The 18,595-nt window shown below is 37.2% G+C and overlaps 1 protein-coding gene across 1 annotated transcript; it reads right to left on the bottom strand.

Annotated features, from left to right (window-relative positions):
* Positions 1-478: 478 nt before the first annotated feature.
* Positions 479-17,248, bottom strand: LOC122080027 (isocitrate dehydrogenase [NADP]-like). The gene is made up of 15 exons (XM_042646884.1): positions 16,922-17,248; positions 16,777-16,820; positions 16,568-16,677; positions 8,597-8,634; positions 8,276-8,353; positions 7,896-7,949; positions 7,714-7,815; positions 7,480-7,568; positions 7,291-7,394; positions 7,088-7,156; positions 6,885-7,000; positions 3,974-4,008; positions 3,707-3,849; positions 2,768-2,890; positions 479-715 (listed from the first exon to the last, which is right to left on the bottom strand). Exons 1-15 carry the CDS (start codon positions 17,169-17,171, stop codon positions 622-624), a joined length of 1,449 nt encoding a protein of 482 aa, XP_042502818.1. The 5' UTR covers positions 17,172-17,248; the 3' UTR covers positions 479-621.
* Positions 17,249-18,595: the final 1,347 nt, after the last annotated feature.

Raw genomic sequence — 18,595 nt, forward strand, 5'->3', positions numbered from 1 at the left:
GGATGCCATTTTGAACCCCTCACCCCTCACCCCTCACCCCTCACCCCTCATCCCTGGACATACAAGGGTTATCCCTGGAATGCGCATTCCAGAGGATACACTTTATAAGATACAAAATGAAATAGAAAAGCATATTGGACGATCCAGAAAACTACAAGGCCCAGCAAACTGATCTTTTTCCCAGTGCGAACAAAGCATCCAACATCCAATAAAGAGGTACTCCATAAAATGTATTTGTTTCTCAAATGAAACAGGTAAGTTAAATCAAACAATGGAACATGGCCTTGTTCACATTCTCGCAGCAGGTTCGGGTGTCAAAGCAGCATTCATGCTTGAGACATTTGTGAGGTGAGCCACCTCCACAGAACAATGGATGAAGGTGCTTAGGTGATCACTGCTACAAGTCTGCATTTTGTGTGCATGATTGGACCCCATGATTTATTTTGAAGGAGTTAACCCTAACAATTAAGACATTCAATGGAAAAGACTGCAGAACTGGCAACCACTTTATTTTTGAAATAGAAACAAATGTGCTCATGTACATATGTAGTCCGACCATCTTATGATTCTCTATGCTGCTACAAATTATTCAGACTACCCCGCACAAAAAATTAAGGATCCTTACAAAGTTACTGTTATCAGGAGCTTTGCCTTGAGATTCTGTGCAACAGCATCAATAAATTCCTCTGTATTCAAGTAGGACTCTCCAGTTGCTCTGCACACATTGTAAGGAATAGTTAGCATAACCAAAAGAGGGGGAACAAAAATGAAATTCTCAATTGCTTTGAGAAATGATAAGCAAAGGAGATGATCAATTTAAATCAGGATTTTCAATTGTTTGGCAAAATATAGTAGCTATCAACTATTCCATAATCCACCGTAGAACAGATACGGGTCATTAACTAGATAACTGAGCTGCCTGGCTTTCTTGAACTTCAAATATCACAAAGTTTCTATGGTTCAACTGAATGCTACCAAGCCTTCCCCTACTAAATGGGGTTAACTACATGGATGCTGTTTCGTCTGAAATAACAAACTTCAGAGTCCACGCTAAAGGTTTGGTTATGTATTTTTCCAGTGCCGACTGTCAGCCTGACACATCAATCCTCCCCAACCTGGGCTTGAGACCAGAAATCACTGGCAGAGTTTTTAAATATGACAGTACCTAAATTTTAGTTAAAACATTGGTGACCTTTCCCTCAGCATTCATAAATCTTGATGAAATACATGTTCAACATCCAATACTGGTGCACAAAATTCAAGGTGATCTAGGAGTCCTAAGGAATATTTCATGGAATATAGGTTTTTCCATCCAACAAGTATCAAGCAGCACGTCTCTGACTAATGTGAATGAATAGTCGAGCTAACAGTTTTCTGTTATCTAGGCAACTTGAAAAAATACCGTCTATAAATTTGAAATAACCCACACAAATCATATATGTTTAAAAAAAAATAAAAAAATAAAAAAATAAAAAATAAAAATAAAAATTGATAGTGTCTACACGTGTAACAGGCATAAACTTGAAATGATTCCACATAAGATGAATGTTTCTACAAAAGTTCGATGGCAAACAGACGAGCACAGGATGAAAATTTCCAAACTTTCTCTCTCATGGATGGTCTCTAAGTTGAAGCAAATGTAGTGAGAATAATAAGCCAATTCTCATTCAAATTGAGACTAGCACCATACAAGTTCAACTCAGATACCTGTGATGCAGGAGCTTAGCCACCTAAGGGAGAAGCCCCAAGTCAAGAGTTTGGATTCCTAAAGGACACTGATGGTCATACAAATCTAACCAACAAAACCCAATTTCCAAAAATTTTATCTGGGTACAAATCCAGAATATTTGAAGAATTGCTTAAACACATGTTCTGACTTGAAAATCCTCTTTCTGCCATTCAATCAGGCATTTGTTACACAGTTCCTCCTAAAAGCTGCATTCAGGGCTGGTGGCTAGCAACCATGAAGCTGGACAGGATATAGTAAGGGCAGTTGGGAGATTTTCAGTACGTTTCTAAAATTTATTCTCCTTTTAGCTTGTATGGCTGGTTGTTTAAACAATTTGGATTCTGGCAACACACAGATAAGCAAATGCTAATGTTCTATGTTATAAATTATAGACTGTGTCACTTGATTTCATAAACCTCTAAACCTGCAGTAACACCATAAAGCATGATTTATCAAAACATGAGGCACTCAATTCACTAATTGAGTGTCAATAGGATAAATTCCCTATTTTACAAGTCAATTTCAATCACCAGATTGAAGAAACTAAACTTGAATTTATTCAAATTAGACAAAACAGTTCAACGATATGCAAATTAAAAGGTGGAAAAAGGGCAAGGGGAGCAGGACTGAAAATGACTAGGGTTGAAGTGGTAAGAGGATATGATCGATTTATGTATTGAGTCTATTGACTGCCCCTTTGGCTTTAAATGAATAGGAATGATGAAAGACCATTCATGTAGCTAGCCCTAACTAGATGGGACAAACCTTAGTTTAGTTTTCACGAAAATTGTGTGAAAGTCTACTCGGTCAGCTAAGAGAACTTGGAATGCAGGACACTGATTACTGAGTCACGTCCAAGAACTTATTTTAACAGTGTTTTGTGATGATTTTAACTTAATGGATAACAAACACCAATTTAGGTTTCTGACTAAGCTAGAAGAAGCATATGGCGTAACGCCACCTGAATTCATGATTTGATAAAATGCAAGAAGTAGCATGAAGGAGGACTATAAAAATATAGTGTGTTATAATACCGACTTTGGTCCATGGATCAGAAGAGCAAGGTCCTTCGTCATTTTCCCTGCTTCCACTGTCTCAATACATGCAGTCTCTAGCTTCGTAACGAAATCCAGCAACTTATCATCCTTATCAAGTTTAGCCCTGTAGAGTATTGAGCAGTCAAAAGAAATTCAAAACAAAAAATAGGACCTGAAAATATATTCTAAATAGCTGTAATGATATAATTGAGGTGATACTTATTGGGGGTAGTGAGATGGTGAGAGAGAAATATCTTTATTTTTATATACAGAACACTGTGAGAGTGAGAAACTCAGCTCATACCACACACTTAAAAGAGGCAAAAAATGTCAATATATATTATTCAAAAAGGATGAAACTTGAGTAGGCAAACCCATAACCAGTAAGGTAGGGTAGGGGGCTTATCCAGACTGTTGTCTGTGGGGTTGGGAGATTCCAACCTGATGCCATGCTGGGCTAGGTTGGGGGGCCTTCTGTTCAACCTGGTCTGGTCCAAACCCAATATCACATATATGTTTATGTAAATTTATTAAAATATAAGTATAACAAATGATACATACATGATATCTATGCATCTATGGTAATCATGTAAAAGAGGATACAGAACCTCCCCAAATTTCATAATATACCGGCAAAAATAAATAACTCCAGCTATGTCCTTCAACAGAATGAGTTGAACAGGAGGAAAAAATCCAACCACTAGAGTACACTTTCTGTATTTTGGGTGAAGCTTGACTCCCCAAAATCATTAATTATCAAGAGAGATGCATGCATGGAAGACAATATAATTACACGTACTGGTATGATGAGAAAACAGAAACCCAGAAGAAAAAAAAGAGTATAATGCAAGACATGAACAATGCAGCTAATGGCTTTACTGTGTATGTTGGCCCAAGAAAAACTAGTAAAGAGGACTGCATTCTACAGAAGCAAAACTACCTATGCTCAAGCCCCCGTGTCCATGCAAAAATGGAAGCGATACTGTTAGTACTCGTTTCTTGTCCCTTCTGGTGCTGCCGAAAATGCCGAGTTACAGTTCCATGAGCTGCTTCTGCTTCTAACGTTTTACCATCAGAAGATAACTGCTCAACAACATGTATATTCAAAATTACTGAGCATCTTAAAAAACAATTACTAAATTATGATTTAGTTTGATTAATCAATAATAAGTCACTTTGAAGAAAGAAATGCAACAGTAAGACAAACCAAAACAGATGTCATGAGACCCAGAGAACCAAACCCTGCATCCACCGAAGCAAATTTTCAGTGCAAGAGATAAAGTGATATATTCTGCAAGTTTAAGAAAAATTGAATATAGTGAATGCAGATGGGCGTAGCTCAGATTCATTATATTATACATCCAGAATCTCATAGAGTTCATTTCACTCACACACACGTACAGAGAGCCATCCACAAATCCAACTTGTTGCCATATGTCTAACAAAGAGGCAGTGAAGGATAAGATCAATCTTGGATCAAATTGGTGTAGGAGGGTCTTCAGGGATTATGATTCAGAAACTCATCCATTTTATTCATTTGGTCCAGTTAAAGGCAGAGAGTGATACAACGTGGATCACCAGAGGGGTTTCCTCAATAGATGTTGGCTGTGAAGGTCTTCTCACAGTCGCAATATCACGGTTTATATGCTTTCACATAGCTTCCGTTTTCCCTGATGTTTGATAGTTGTATGCTGTATGATCATCCACTTTGGGAGGAAGTCATCAAATAAGTGGGAGGGTTAGATCTGGTTGACCCATCTCATCAGAACCAACATTTTTTATCAGTTCAAAATTTCATTTCCACCACTACTAAGAAAGAAAAAAATCAATTCCCACTAAATTCAGGTAGTTCTGTATTCTCGCTAGACTAGTTTAAGATTTGATTGAACCCCAAGCCTCTACTCACGTAAACTAAATCACATTTTAATGGTGCTGGATTTAAATTTTAATCTCCGTTAACTAGGATTTATTGGCTAACCAATCTTTTTAGAATTATGTGAGGTATCTTGGCCAACCAAGCTAAATCAAATCACTCCTTATTGGTGCATCCCCAGGCCTCCATTGAACATGACCATACCACCTCAGACGACTTTCTCGGAGCTTATCATGAATCGGAGCAACTCCCAAATCAGCTCTAACATGGTCATTTCCTTCCTAGTTTTGCCACACATCCATCTCAACATCCGCATCTCTGCTCCATATAGCTTGTCTATATGACACTTCTTAACTACCTAGCATTCCACCTCATACATCATAGCTGGTCGAACAACTATCCTATAGAACTTTCCTTTAAGTTATAAAAGAATACATTAGTGACATAAAACTCCGAATGCACCTCTCCACTTCATCCACCCACTTTAATCCTCTGAGAAACGTCATCCTCTATATCACCTTCTTTATTTATAATTGACCCCAGATATCTAAAATGATCACTTTGCGGTATCTCTCTCTCCTCAATCTTCACCATTTCATTATCCATCATAGTGTGACAAAAGTTATACATTATATATTCCATCTTCGTTCTACTTATCTTAAAACCTTTTGATTCCAAGGTTGATCTCCCTCATAGCTCCAACTTAGCATTAATCCCAGCTATTGTCTCATCAACCAAAACAATATCATCAACACAGAGACACCACAGAGAACCTCATCTTGAATGTTTCTGGTTAAATCATCCATGATAAGCGCAAACAAATAAGGGCTTAAACTTGATCCTGGACGTAGCCCAATTGTAACTAGGAATTCGATTCCTTGCCCTCCCACAATTTTCATACTAGCCACCGCGTCCTCATACATATCTTTTATTATATCGACATATTTACTCAACAACCTTCTCTTCTCTAGTACTCATGCAGGTACAGCTAAGCATTGGAGATTTTTCTCTTTTTTTTCCCTTCATTGCTTGAATACCATGAAGTGATACAAGAACCTGTAATCAGTACCTACAAGAGGGAAGGAGAGAGAGAGAGAGAGAGAGAAACACCCAATGGAGAAGAAAAGGGGGGAATCTAAAGCCACGATAGGATTCAGAATAATCTCTATCGTGGCCTAGGTCCATTGCTTATAATGTATTAAGAGTCCTTCAAAAGGCTAATTACAACCAAAGACTAGGTCTAGAAAATAACAATGACTCAGTAAAACCTAACATAGACCCCTATTTTCGACTAAACACAAACTCTCCCTTTCACGGTACAATATTTAACAATATTGAATGCTCTTCAATTTTTTTTCATTTCCTTTTTTCTTTGTATGCCATGTCATGCAGACATGCATAACTAATGAGTTCAGTTCCACCATGACAACATCTAGGGTCAAGGGTCATATCCTCCTTTCATAGGCCTTGAATGAGCAATTCAATAAGAGATATTGGATCAAATTGATATTGATACACCGAGTACCTGTTGATATGAAGTATTCCAGCGATCCCCACAATCCGAGTCTGAGCTGTTGGAATTGGAATAAGTTCGGCAGTGGATCACGATCGTTCGCCCCAGCACACTAAGCAAAGTTGTAAAGTATTCCAAGGTTCGATTTAGATAGAATGGATGTTAACAAAAAAGGTCTGTATCAAAGTAGGGAAGGAGTGCCTAAGGCTACATTTCCCAGGAAATCCATGCAGGGGAAGAACCTGAAATTGGGACTTTCTTTTATACAACATTCATCTTCTCTTCAATGAAGGTATCCGTGCTTGGATGGCGGCTCTGAATCAGCCTCATGAAAACAATTCCCTGAGGCGCTGACACCATCCAAGGTCAAGGGTCATAATCATATCCTCCTTTCATAGGCCTTCAGGTCCTTCACCACCTCAATCAAATCCTATTCAGCCTTCCCTCCCTCTTTTAGAAGTTTTTGAAATGAACAGCACCATCCCACTCTTCATGGGTGCCATATATGAAATTACTATACATGATAAAACCATGTCTAATGCATCCTTATTTCTCATTCCACCCATCTATCACCATATAATAATCTCAGAACCCTTGGCACCAGTCATTCTATGTGCATAAAGCACGCCTGTCTTGATGTTTTCATTCAACCTTCTACCCATTTTAAAATTATGAAATATATGCAGACCCCATTTATAAAACATATTCAAATATTAATGCACATAACAGCACCTTGGGCTAGCAAATCACTCTGGACATCTCCATCATAGTTCTTGCAAGCCCATACGTATCCACCATCGGTTTTTATTGCAAAAGCCACCATGTCATCGATAAGCCGATGTTCATACCTGAATGTCAGACAATGATTTTCATTAATTATTTCAAGAAGTATCTGGAATAAAGGTAACAGATCAAAATCAATGACATGAACTGACCATATTGAATTCGCTTCAAACTTTTGCTTCCATTTCTCTTCATATACCTCCTGGAAGATATCCTTAAACCTGTGATGAGCCCATTTATATGAAGATTGGGTGCAAGCATCATAGTTTCGAAATTCCAGTTATTGGGGTAAAAAACCTAACCGCATCATAGAGGAACTAAAGAAACAAAACCACAAGCAGAAACACAGAATTACCTTCCATCGTAAGTCTTAAGGATTGTATTTTTGGTGCTCAAGTAGAGAGGCCATTTCTTCGTAAATGCCATTGACATCGACGACTCGGCAAAAGCTCGAATAGACTGAAAAGTTACGAAATCCTTCATTAAAATTGCGGGGAAAGGTATCTCAAAGCACATTCCAAAAGGGAAGTATTATAAAACAAACCTCGTCAACATTGTACATGGCAAGTGCAATTCCGGGACCCTTGAAATCATAAACATCCAGCTCCACGGGCTTGCCCCCCTCTGTTGGGACTGGCATTCACCATATAACTCAGAAAGCATTATAATGATTGGTATCGAAACATTAATCAAAAGTTTTTTTGGAAACAAACATTTATCAGTTTTTTGAACAGGGAAAACAAATTATAAAACAAAAGAGCAGTTTATAATATCTTACCAAAAACCATTTTAAGCTTTCCAGGTCCATTGATGATTGTATCAGTAGCACGGTACTGGTCACCAAATGCATGTCTGCCAATGCATATGGGTTTCTTCCAACCTACATATTCTAAGAATAAGTACTGAATGTTTTTAACACCAAAAATCAGATACATAGTAAGGCTGGAAGAACAACATTACCAGGAACAATCCTGGGAATATTACGACACAAGATGGGTTCACGGAAAACAGTACCTGCAGTGGAAAATGAGTAACATTTTTTTAAAATTCTAAAAAAAATATACTGTGAACATTTAAGTCATCAGTTGCTGTCAGATAAAAGGAATGTGAAGTTCACAAATACATATGACTGACAGGATCAAGTAGTCTAGTACAATTATAGATAATAGGGCTCATTTATGTAAAATGCTCCACTAGTAAGCCCAAAAAATTGTAAAATGCTCCACAATTGATCATCCAAGTATACACTTTTGATGCCTTCAAATTCATTGGATGCAAATGTCATATGCTTGGACCATCACATAAAAAAAATCAAAGAAAGCAAATGATGCAATACAAACCATTCAAAATATTTCTTATTGTGCCATTGGGACTCTTCCACATAGCCTTTAGCCGAAATTCCTTAACCCTGGTTTCATCTGTATGGATGGAAAGCATTTGTAAGTATAACCATTTCATACTTAAATCTCTCTTGGAGCAATTTGACTGATTCATGTTCCCTTTCCAATTAGAACAAATTCACACACCTAAAGGATTCAAGATTGGATATGTCACAAAAAAGTATCACCAAAGTATTGTCAAGGAACAAATTCATGTCTTTGAGACCATTTTCTAATTACTTATGATATGAGAAGTACTGGAAAGAATAAAATCTAACTAACCAGGAGTTATGGTTGCACATTTCACAGCAACATTATACCTGTAGTACAAAAAAAATTAAAATTTCAGTAGGACAAAAGACATGGAAGCATATAAATCGTAGGAATGAAGCATAATCAAGAAAGCTCACCATGCATATAAGAAAGGAAAGGTTAAGAAAAAATATCAGAAATTAATGAAAAGGGGGGGGGGGGGGGGGGGGGGAAGAAACAGAGACTTCTCGTCTTTCTTCTCAGATCTCCTGATAACTATCATTTCTTATAGGTATTTTATTTTTAAAGATAATATATATATATATATAATAAAAAAAAAAGATGGTTATCCATGTGTAAGGGTTATAAATACCAAGGCACTCTAGTATGAAGGGGAAAAAACTGGAAATTTTTACCTTAGCCTCCCTTGCAGCAAGACATTCACTTAATTTGGCAAAGACCAATTGTTATGGATCAAATGGCAGAAAGCCAGAAAGGTGTCATCATTTTTTTTTAAGGTAGCCATACAGTTGGAGAAAAAAGATCTGGAGACTTCTGTGCATCAAGAGAATGGAAGTTGTGGCCAACAAAAGGATGAAAATAGACACTTTAGTATTTGGGTGGACTCGGTATGGCTGTTGTCCCAAGTGGTTAGGTTAGATCAAATTTTCAGTTACTTAAATCATAAGTATTTTACTTTCTCATTTTTTTTTTGCTTGTTTTTGGCATACCAATATAATAATGGAATCTCTCTAGGAAATTCTAGATGGATTGTGGATTGGTTAATGAAATAGAGACTTCCTAATCTAGCTTGATTACTGGGTTATTTGATATCCAACCACCAATGCATGGTAACCAAGTCGAGTTCTAGGAGAGAAACCAAAGTACTTTCAGGACAGAGATTCAGCCTTGAGATGAAGATTAGAGAACAAATATTTAGTTGTCCTTTTGCTTGGTCCATAATCCTATTTTAGAGGGCTGAAACCTGCTGTGTTTTTTATCAATGGGTCAACGACAAAAACACAGCAGGTTAAATCAATGGAATCTTCTGATATACAACTTCAATATAGCTGATTATTTTCTCTTTGATGCTATGGTCCTTGTCCAGCTTAAGGCTATTTCTCCCCTGGTATTTATCAGTAGTACCTAGTTGAACCAGGAAAAAAAAACTCAAGCTTCAGGAAAAAGTGTTTACTTAGTGCGGCCAAGCATGTGTGCATTTGCATGTGTAGTTTTCTTTACAAGTTCAGAGCCATTATAAGGTTTTTTTTTTTTTGAATGTCCATATTCAATTCAAGGGAGGTCAAGCAAGTGTGGATTTGCATGCACAGTTTTCCATTTAAGTTCGGAGCATTTTTCTTCACGGTTACCTCACAAGCTATTGTTGTAAAGTAAAAAACAAGTACTACTACCACAATTCCGCCTTTTCCCAACTAAATCACTACATGGATCCGTCAAAGAAAAAAATACAAGGTAGAAGAGAGATAGGGGGTGATCAAGAAAAGAAATAAGGCAACGTAACACCTCCGGGTCGTCCCACTTAAATGCAGTCCGCCACATGGATCTTTGCCCTCCAAACAGCTCTTTTTGATGTCAAAACATTACGTTATTACATTTTTCTTTATGGTTACCTCACAAGCTATTTTTGTATAGTAAAATACAAGTACATTTGGCATAAATTGGCAGCTTTAAGGAATGTTCATCAGAAACCTCTGCAACAAGATCCTATGATTCTGAGCTGATTCAAGAAAGTTGTTAACATTGATGTGTAAATGATGTAGATCAAGGGAGCTTCCAGCATAAGTATTCATACCAGAACAGGCCCAAATCCTAGTCTAATGGGTTAAATTAGGGGTGTCAACAGGTCAAGCCAGGCTGGTTTCGATTGGGCTTAATATGGCTTCCCCACTTTAGGACCTCACACCGTGACCGGCCCATTTAAGTAACCAGTCCTCAACTCTTCATAGGCTAGGCATGGTCCCATTTATAAAAAATTCGGTCAGGTACCATTCTTTAATCGATCTACCAATAATCAAGCTAAATGGGCTAATGAGACGTTTATCTCTAAACAGGCTTTAAACATGTTGGACTGAGTAAACAGACTCCAAACAAGCTCTTAGAGGGCTCTAAACGGGCTTTAAACATGTTGGGCTGAGTGGGGCTATTAATCGGTTGGTCCTGGTCGGGTGCCCATCAAGTCGCACCCTTGCACCAAGAACAACCAAACGTTAGTCAAACTAGGTCAGTTTCGGGTTTCCCAGTCGAACCTAGAATTGACACCCCTAGGTTAAAAATAGCCTAATGGGTTATATGGGCATAGGCTGGATATTTTTATGTTCTCTATTCTAATGGCCCCATCTGAAAGTCCATATATGAGGCATAAGTAGCCTACACAAATTTAACTAGTTAGTTGCATCTAGTCCTCTAAAATTGTGAATTCTTAGGGATGTCAATAAGTTAGTTTCACTCTTAGCTATGAAAGACCTTGAAAATGTAAAGTTCATTAAACATCTTGAAAAGAGTCCCAATGTAAGTTCTTGAAAATGCACACGCCATTAAGCCTAGGAGGAAGTCCCAATGAGAGTCTATAACCCTCCCAACCTCTCAATAAAAAGAGTTGCATGTAAGCATTTAAAATCAGAATTTGAATAAAATTAAGTTTAAGAATTCTTCAATAAGAAACAGAGATGCATTGAGATTTTGTTTCTGGTGAGAGGCTGGGGTGTTGGCAAGATACTAGACTATGCTTAGGACAAAACTCCTCGAGTCATATTGATGTAGGAGCTCGGACCTAGTACCAGGTCCAAATTTGGGTCTTTAATCTAGTAGGATATTTAGGATTTTCTTTATTTTTATCGGGATTTTACCAAGAAAATTCAAAATGAGGTTATGTGGTGTATGCTTTTTTTATGATGATATTGTTCTGGTGGATGAGACAGTAGTGCTAATAATTAAACAGTAGTTTGCTGAATTCTTATGCTATGCCAGGGTTTAAAGTATCGGTCAGTATTATACCGTATCGGGCCTTACCGATACGATACGGACCGATACGATACATTGAATTTTTAAAACCCTTTTGTATCAATACGTATCTTACGATACATATCGATACACCACCGATACGATACGATACACACCGATACGTACCGATACTCTATGAAAATTCAAAATCGAAGTAAAATGTATGTTTCGGTATGTATTGGTACGTATCGGTACATATCGGTGTGTATTGGTATGTATCGACTGATACACACCGATACGTACCGATACAATCATAAAATGGCCAAGATGGGTACTTTTTCAGAAAAACAATTTTTTGAGGTGTTTTTGTTCCAAAGTTGCTGCCAACCATTTTTCTCTCCAACTAAAGTGGAAATCAAAGTTGGGAACAAGGATTTTACATTTATGGGACAACTATAAACTTTGGATTCTTATTGCGATACTCTCAATTTACTGTTTATGCATAATAAATGTTATATATTGCCTTTTTTAACTATTTTTTTATGTAAAAGTATATAAAAAAGTGTTTCATATCCATTTATGTACGTATATTTAGTGTATCTTAGCGTATCTCCAATACGATACGAATATACGATACCCTCCGATACGTATCTTAATTTTGGCCGACCGATACGGCGATCGATACCTATACTTTAATCCTTGTGCCATGCACAATGTCTCTTATGTGAGCCTGCTTAGCTCAACGGTTAGAGCATTGCATTTGTAATGCGATGGTCATCATTTCGATTTCGATAGCTGGCTTAGGGATTAACAAGAAGTTGGAGTTACAGAGATCTACCTTGGAATCAAGAAGTCTTATGATAAGTAGAATAAAGACAAAGTATATGACGTGTAACTTTAGTCGCACAAAGACGAATAACAAAGTGGTGAAACTCAAAAAGAGAGAGACACCGCTACGTGACTATTTCAGACATCTAGGGTCAACCATAAACAAGGAGGTGATATATAAGATGATATTTCTCACAGAATTAAAGTAGGATGGATGAAGTGGAGAGGCGCATCTGGAGTGTTGAGCGAACAAAATATTCCTTTAAAGTTTAAAGGAAAATTCTACAAGACAGTCATAAGACCAGCTTATAATGTATGGGGGCAGAATGTTGCACAGTCAACAACAAAGTTGTCAAAGCGGTTTGCTTGGGCCTAGGCGACTGTCGCCTTATTGCACTGTATGTCGTCTTATGTTTTAGCACTTATTTATGGAAAACATAATTTAAGTAAATGTTTTTATATATTTATTATTTCATTTATGTTTTTATATAACTGTTGTTTCATTTACTTAATATATTAATAAAAATAAACAAATACCCCCTATTTGAATCCAATAAAAATAGTTCAAAAATCAAATTCTAAAAGGATAAAAAGTCAACCCCCCAGTTTAAGAACAAAAATTGGATTTTTTGTTATAGGGATGATTTTCAACTTTCAAATGTTGAGGTTTTTCTCAATTTTGAAAATTTTATAAATCTTATCATGGTAAAGCATTACTAAAAACCAAAAGTCACCATCCCCCTTCTCTTTGGATCCTCTTTTGTAGTTTTGTTTGGCCCTGTTTTGGCATTTGTTTTGGCTTCGTGTTAGCTGGCTTTTGAGTTGGCTATTACCTCCCCCCCATCTTTCTTGTGTACATTCTTCTCTCTTTGGTAATGAATTATTTATTCATCTAAAAAAAACCAAAAGTCCAATAAAATAATATTTTGTTTTAATGTCTATTAAATTGTTTTCATTCAGGAGATTTTAACAGCATTCGCGCACTTTAATATAAGTTTGACTAGAACATAACTTTGTCATTACAACTTAGATTTAAGTAATATGAGACTTGTTGAAAATCTGATTTTATGTTATACCTAATACAAAAAGTCACTTGTAAAATAAAATCATTTGATCATACAAACTTATATAGAACAAGAACATTTATCTAAAATATTGATTTTTTATGATTCAATGTTGATTTTTGATGATTTGATGTGGCTTAATATTGATTTTTGATGACTTTTTGTGACTTAATGTTGATTTTTTATGATACAAGGTATATGTAGCATACTAAATAATGTCAGAAAAAAGGAAAAATAAAAAAACTTGGTTACCTTTCGGCGCCTTGGTCTCCTTAAGCCGGGAGACTTGTCGCCTAAGCGCAGCCCTCTAACTGGTTCGCCTTGTCGTCAAGGCAAATATGGTCAAGAAGCGTAATATTGATAAACTGAGCATAACAAAGATGAGGATGTTGAGATGAATGTGTGGCAAAACAAAGATAGATAGAGTAAGGAATGACCAAGTTAGAGCTGCTTTGGAAGTTGCCCCGATTCAAGACAAGCTCTGAGAATGTCATTTAAGGTGGTATAGTCATGCTTAACGGATGCCTTGGGATGCCCCAATAAGGAGGAGTGATCAGAGGCTAGATCTTGACTCTATTATGACCTCAAACAAAGCTGTTTGGAGGGCAAAGATCCATGTAGCTGACTGCTTTTCGGTGGGATGTTCCTGAGGTGTTGTTTTGTTTCTTCTTTCCTTTTCTTTTCATTTTACCCTCTCGCGGATCCAAATAGCTGACCCCATTTAATTGGGAAAAGGCTGAGCTGTTTATTTTTATCGGGATAATCATTTATCATTTATTTGGATAGGTCATGTAGGAGATTACTTTTATTTTCCAGTTTCCTTCATTGAGTTTGTTACCAAGTTAAAGGATTTTCATCTTTTATATAGCTTGTATCTAGGATGGATTTCATATTAGGGAAAAAAAAATGGAATATTGAGTTTTTGCTTCAGTAGCCTCTACCGCTGGTTTCGACCCCATCCTTCCTCATCTTCTTTTCCTCCTAATTTCCTCTTCATCCTTCTGTTTCTCCTTCATTTCCCTTCTTCTATTTTCAGTTTCTGTATCATTACTCTGTCCAGGTCGTCATCTTGGCTGAATGGAGAGAACACTAGATCTTCTCGTGTCCTATTATGTGGGCTTTTCAGACCAGAACTGCAATTACCACAACCTTCTGTTTCATCAATTTAACTTAGGGTCATTGCTTGTTTTTGTTGAGTCTTCTTTGGGTTGTACTCCACAGGGCGGGTGATCACTAATTTGCTCCTAAGATTTCCCGTCGTTTGAAGCTCCAAGTGGAAAATCAGATTGAACTCAAGGGAATATGCCACCGCTGTTTTCTGTTTTGATCCTTGGTTGAAGACAACCTTCATGGCTTTTTTAAGACCTTTAATTCTCTATTTCCAAGATTTCCCCTCTCTTCCCTGTAAGTTCTGTGTTGTCCTTTTTTTAAGTTTGTTCCAAGATAGTCCTTGCGCTTAAATTATACTTATTTCCATGTCTTGATTTCATTATTTGAGTTACAAGATTGCCATCGTCCCTGTTATTTGAGTTGCTTAATGCTTGGGTGGACCCATAGTGAAACCAAATAGGGTTTTGTGACCCGGGTTCCGCATCACATATCTTCTTCTTGTATCTTATTCCTCAATTTTATCCATGCAATATCAAGTAAGTTTTGAAGTTGTTCAGTTGTTCTATCATTTATTTAAAGGTTAGTCGAAGGTATTCCCAGTTGTGCATCATCTCTTATTCAAATCTGAAGTTTCTCTAAAATCTCATCACTTTTGGGTGTTGTGATCCTGTTATCTTGGACTGGTTCTGAAACTTATTATAAAGTTAGACAAGTCTCGATTAGTAAAGTTCGGGTTATGATGAGTATCTATTTCTGAAAGTTTAATTGAATATAGAACTTTGGCTTGTCGTCTATTTTAGGGCCTTTTTCCCCAGAATCACTTATTGTAGTTGCCAAATTTGTATTATGTGTCAAAACAGTAATCTGAGTCTTAGTTTGAAAATTCAAAAGCAGTCTTAGAATAAGTAATTTCTCCTTTGAGCTTGTTCTCTATATATCAAAAGGAAGTTTGTGCTTGAGGATGCTACTTTTGGGAGATTTCCTTGCTATAAACCATAAATAACTGGAAAAATAAGAAAATGACCTGTTCTGTTAATATTGTTGAAAGCTTTATTCTTTCAAAACTGCAGCATAATAGGTTGTGCTTTGCTTTTCATTTATAGTAAGCACCTAGACATTCAGAGTGTTCTCCTATTTCTCTTTTTCTTCCCTCTTTTTTTTTGGGGGGGGTGGGGGGGTGAATCAAACTTGCTGGCTATTTTATTATTAACCATGTAAGGCCATTCAGAATGAATGGAGATGAAAATATATCAAGGTCGGAATTAGTTCAGTCATTTCATTTTCATTACAAATAATACGTTTTATCTTATTCAAACCTCATCCTATAAATCGGCTTATAAGATGAGGGAAACCAAGACTAAATCAACCCACACTAATCCTTTTCGTAGCCGATGTGGGATCAGCTCACTATATGACTGATATGGGATCCTAACATTATCAGTAACAAATGGGACACCTTAATTGTCTTCTAAGTTTAAATTCTTACCACCGCACAGATTAGTTTTGGTTCCTTCTCCAGAAGAACTTCTCTTTGCTGAAGTCAGCATCCAAATACCAACACAAAAACTCAAAAGTTCTGAAAGAGAATGGATCAATGCAACAACATAAAGGGCTGGGACCTTTAAAAAGTTATGTATTTTCCCGTGTGTTTGAGTGTCAAGTAATACATGAAACTGTCAGTTGTCAAAGGAACGTCAATTGCCATTGGTGGGACCTCACCTTTTAGTTCAAATTCCATTTACCATATCACAAGTATTCAGGAGTGGGCTCACTGAAGCATAAATTCTCAATATTATGTGTGCAATTTAGAATTACAAATAACTGCCTCCATGTATCAAAGGAACTGATAATAATTGTGTTCAATTGCCAATGGTAAACAGTATAAAGCAAACCACTAAACCAAATATTGAATTTGAAAAACAAGGTGAGCTACACATTTTGCAAAAGTAATTCAAAAAAAAAGAGACGAGGACGAGCCGACTTGCATTACTGCTCGTTGCCTGAACCTAAAAACAAAATCTAGAGAATGAAAACTTACTTGAGAGTGGCTTCAGCACTTTCCACAGTAACCTTGTCGTCGGTAGCATCTCGATTTAGTATCCCCAAATCGTAGTACTTAATGTCTAAATCCAGATACGGAAAGATAAGCTGTGATATATTTATCCAAGTATCAAACCAAAATGTCATAAGCAAAGGAAATCTGTCGTATCGAAATGAAAGCCGATCATAAAACTTTTAGTAACTTACCTTATCCTTTATCATTGTCCAAATGATCCTCGTCATTTCATCACCTAAATTCAATGAAACGCATTTAAATTTCTACAAAAAGGGCATTAAAAAATGCAGAAGATCGAATAAAGATTAAAAGTAAGAAGGTATCAGATTAACAGACCGTCCATTTCGACGATGGGGTTCTGAACTTTGATCCTTTCATTAGCAACCGCGGATGCGAAACAACGAGGCGAAGTGCCATTAGTGAAGGGATGTAAGAATCGGCTCTGATTTCTGAAACAAATTCCATGAAAGAATCTAGGTTTCGCAGAAGAAGTTGAGAAGCATGAATGCTTTGGAGCTAGCATAGAAGAGGAAGAAGAAGAAAAGAAAGCAGCTCCAGCCATGGCGCCGAATCGAAACCCTCGCATTTCGGCGTTGGTAAGCGGAGCTGCTGTAAAGAAAGCTGGCACTTCGCCCTTCAGGCCACCTGGCTGATTTTGTTCTAAAAATACACCGTATAAGCAGGCGTATACGCAAGTGTACAAGTGCGGAACACTGGAACTTGAACATTACGCCGTACCTTTATAGAGAGAGAGAGAGAGAGTAGTCTTTTTTCTGGTTTTTTAAGAGAGAGACTAGTGACCAGTTGCTGTTCCGCTAAGATGTCTGTGTCATCTTTTGACTTCAACTCTCGTGACGGAAGCCGTGCGATCTGGTGTATACGTGGCAGCTTCATCGTTTACGTATATCAGAACAGTTTAACAGATCATCCTTGAAAGAACTTCCGATCTGCGGTATGATTTATGTATTCGGATTAAACGGGTCTTTTACGGGTTACTGGACTGTCCAATTCTAAAAGGGTTCAAATGGGTTATGCCAAAAATTGGTCTTTAAAGTAGGTCTTTACTATTTATGATTTGGGGGTAGAATAGAAATTTCAAATAGGTTAAAGGGTTGGGCTTAATCTGGCTAAATAGGTCGGGCTTAGACAGTCACGTAATGATCGGTACATGTCAGGTTACAATCGGGTAAGAAGGCCCTTACACAGGATTGACAACTTATAATCGGGTTGTATTGAGCCCGTCATGTTTACTAGTTCGGGTCAATTTAGGCTTGATCGGGCGGGCTCACCACTTGGGTAGACCCTAGGGTATTGGGCAGGTTAGGGGTAACTGGAAATCAGTCAAATTTGATTTTGGCATTTTCATGTTCTAGCCCAACTACCCAAGCGCAATTTACAGTTGGTTTAGGTTTTCTGAGCTTGTGCTAAAGTTGCAAACATTGTTTATTTGAGGGGACAAATTTTCTATCCGGCAACAATCCCTGTGCAAAAGAAATAGGGCACGAAATGATCATCGTGCGTACTCCTTATAGGGGCATATGCCACTGTGTTAAGGGGTAGGGATCACTCCTTGATAGAAAACACTTGTTCTTATTTGAGGGGAGAGGATTTCCTATACTGCTAGTGTAAGAAGGAATTTCAAGCAAGAAGGAATTTACAGGCCGCACCAATGATAGTCTTAAAAATGATATCATTCATATAGGACCCATATATTTAGAATAAAAGTAACAAAATAATAAATTAAAAAATATATATATTGAGAGGAAAATTGCACTTTGGCAGCCTGTGGGACATATATGTCTAGAAAGTTTTTTTGACACATGTCATAAAGCTTTTGGATTAACTATTTTTTGTCACATGGCAAAGTTGGATAAGTTGTTGTAAGGTAGACCACAAGGTCTTCTAGCTCACATGTAAAGTTTCATCTCAAATGCGTTTGCGGAGCAAATAGCGAAATAAATCATTAAATTAATGATCATAAAGAGAGTGCATGGTCTACTAAGGGAATGC

Source organism: Macadamia integrifolia, chromosome 5 (assembly GCF_013358625.1).
Source record: "Macadamia integrifolia cultivar HAES 741 chromosome 5, SCU_Mint_v3, whole genome shotgun sequence".
NCBI lineage: Eukaryota > Viridiplantae > Streptophyta > Magnoliopsida > Proteales > Proteaceae > Macadamia > Macadamia integrifolia.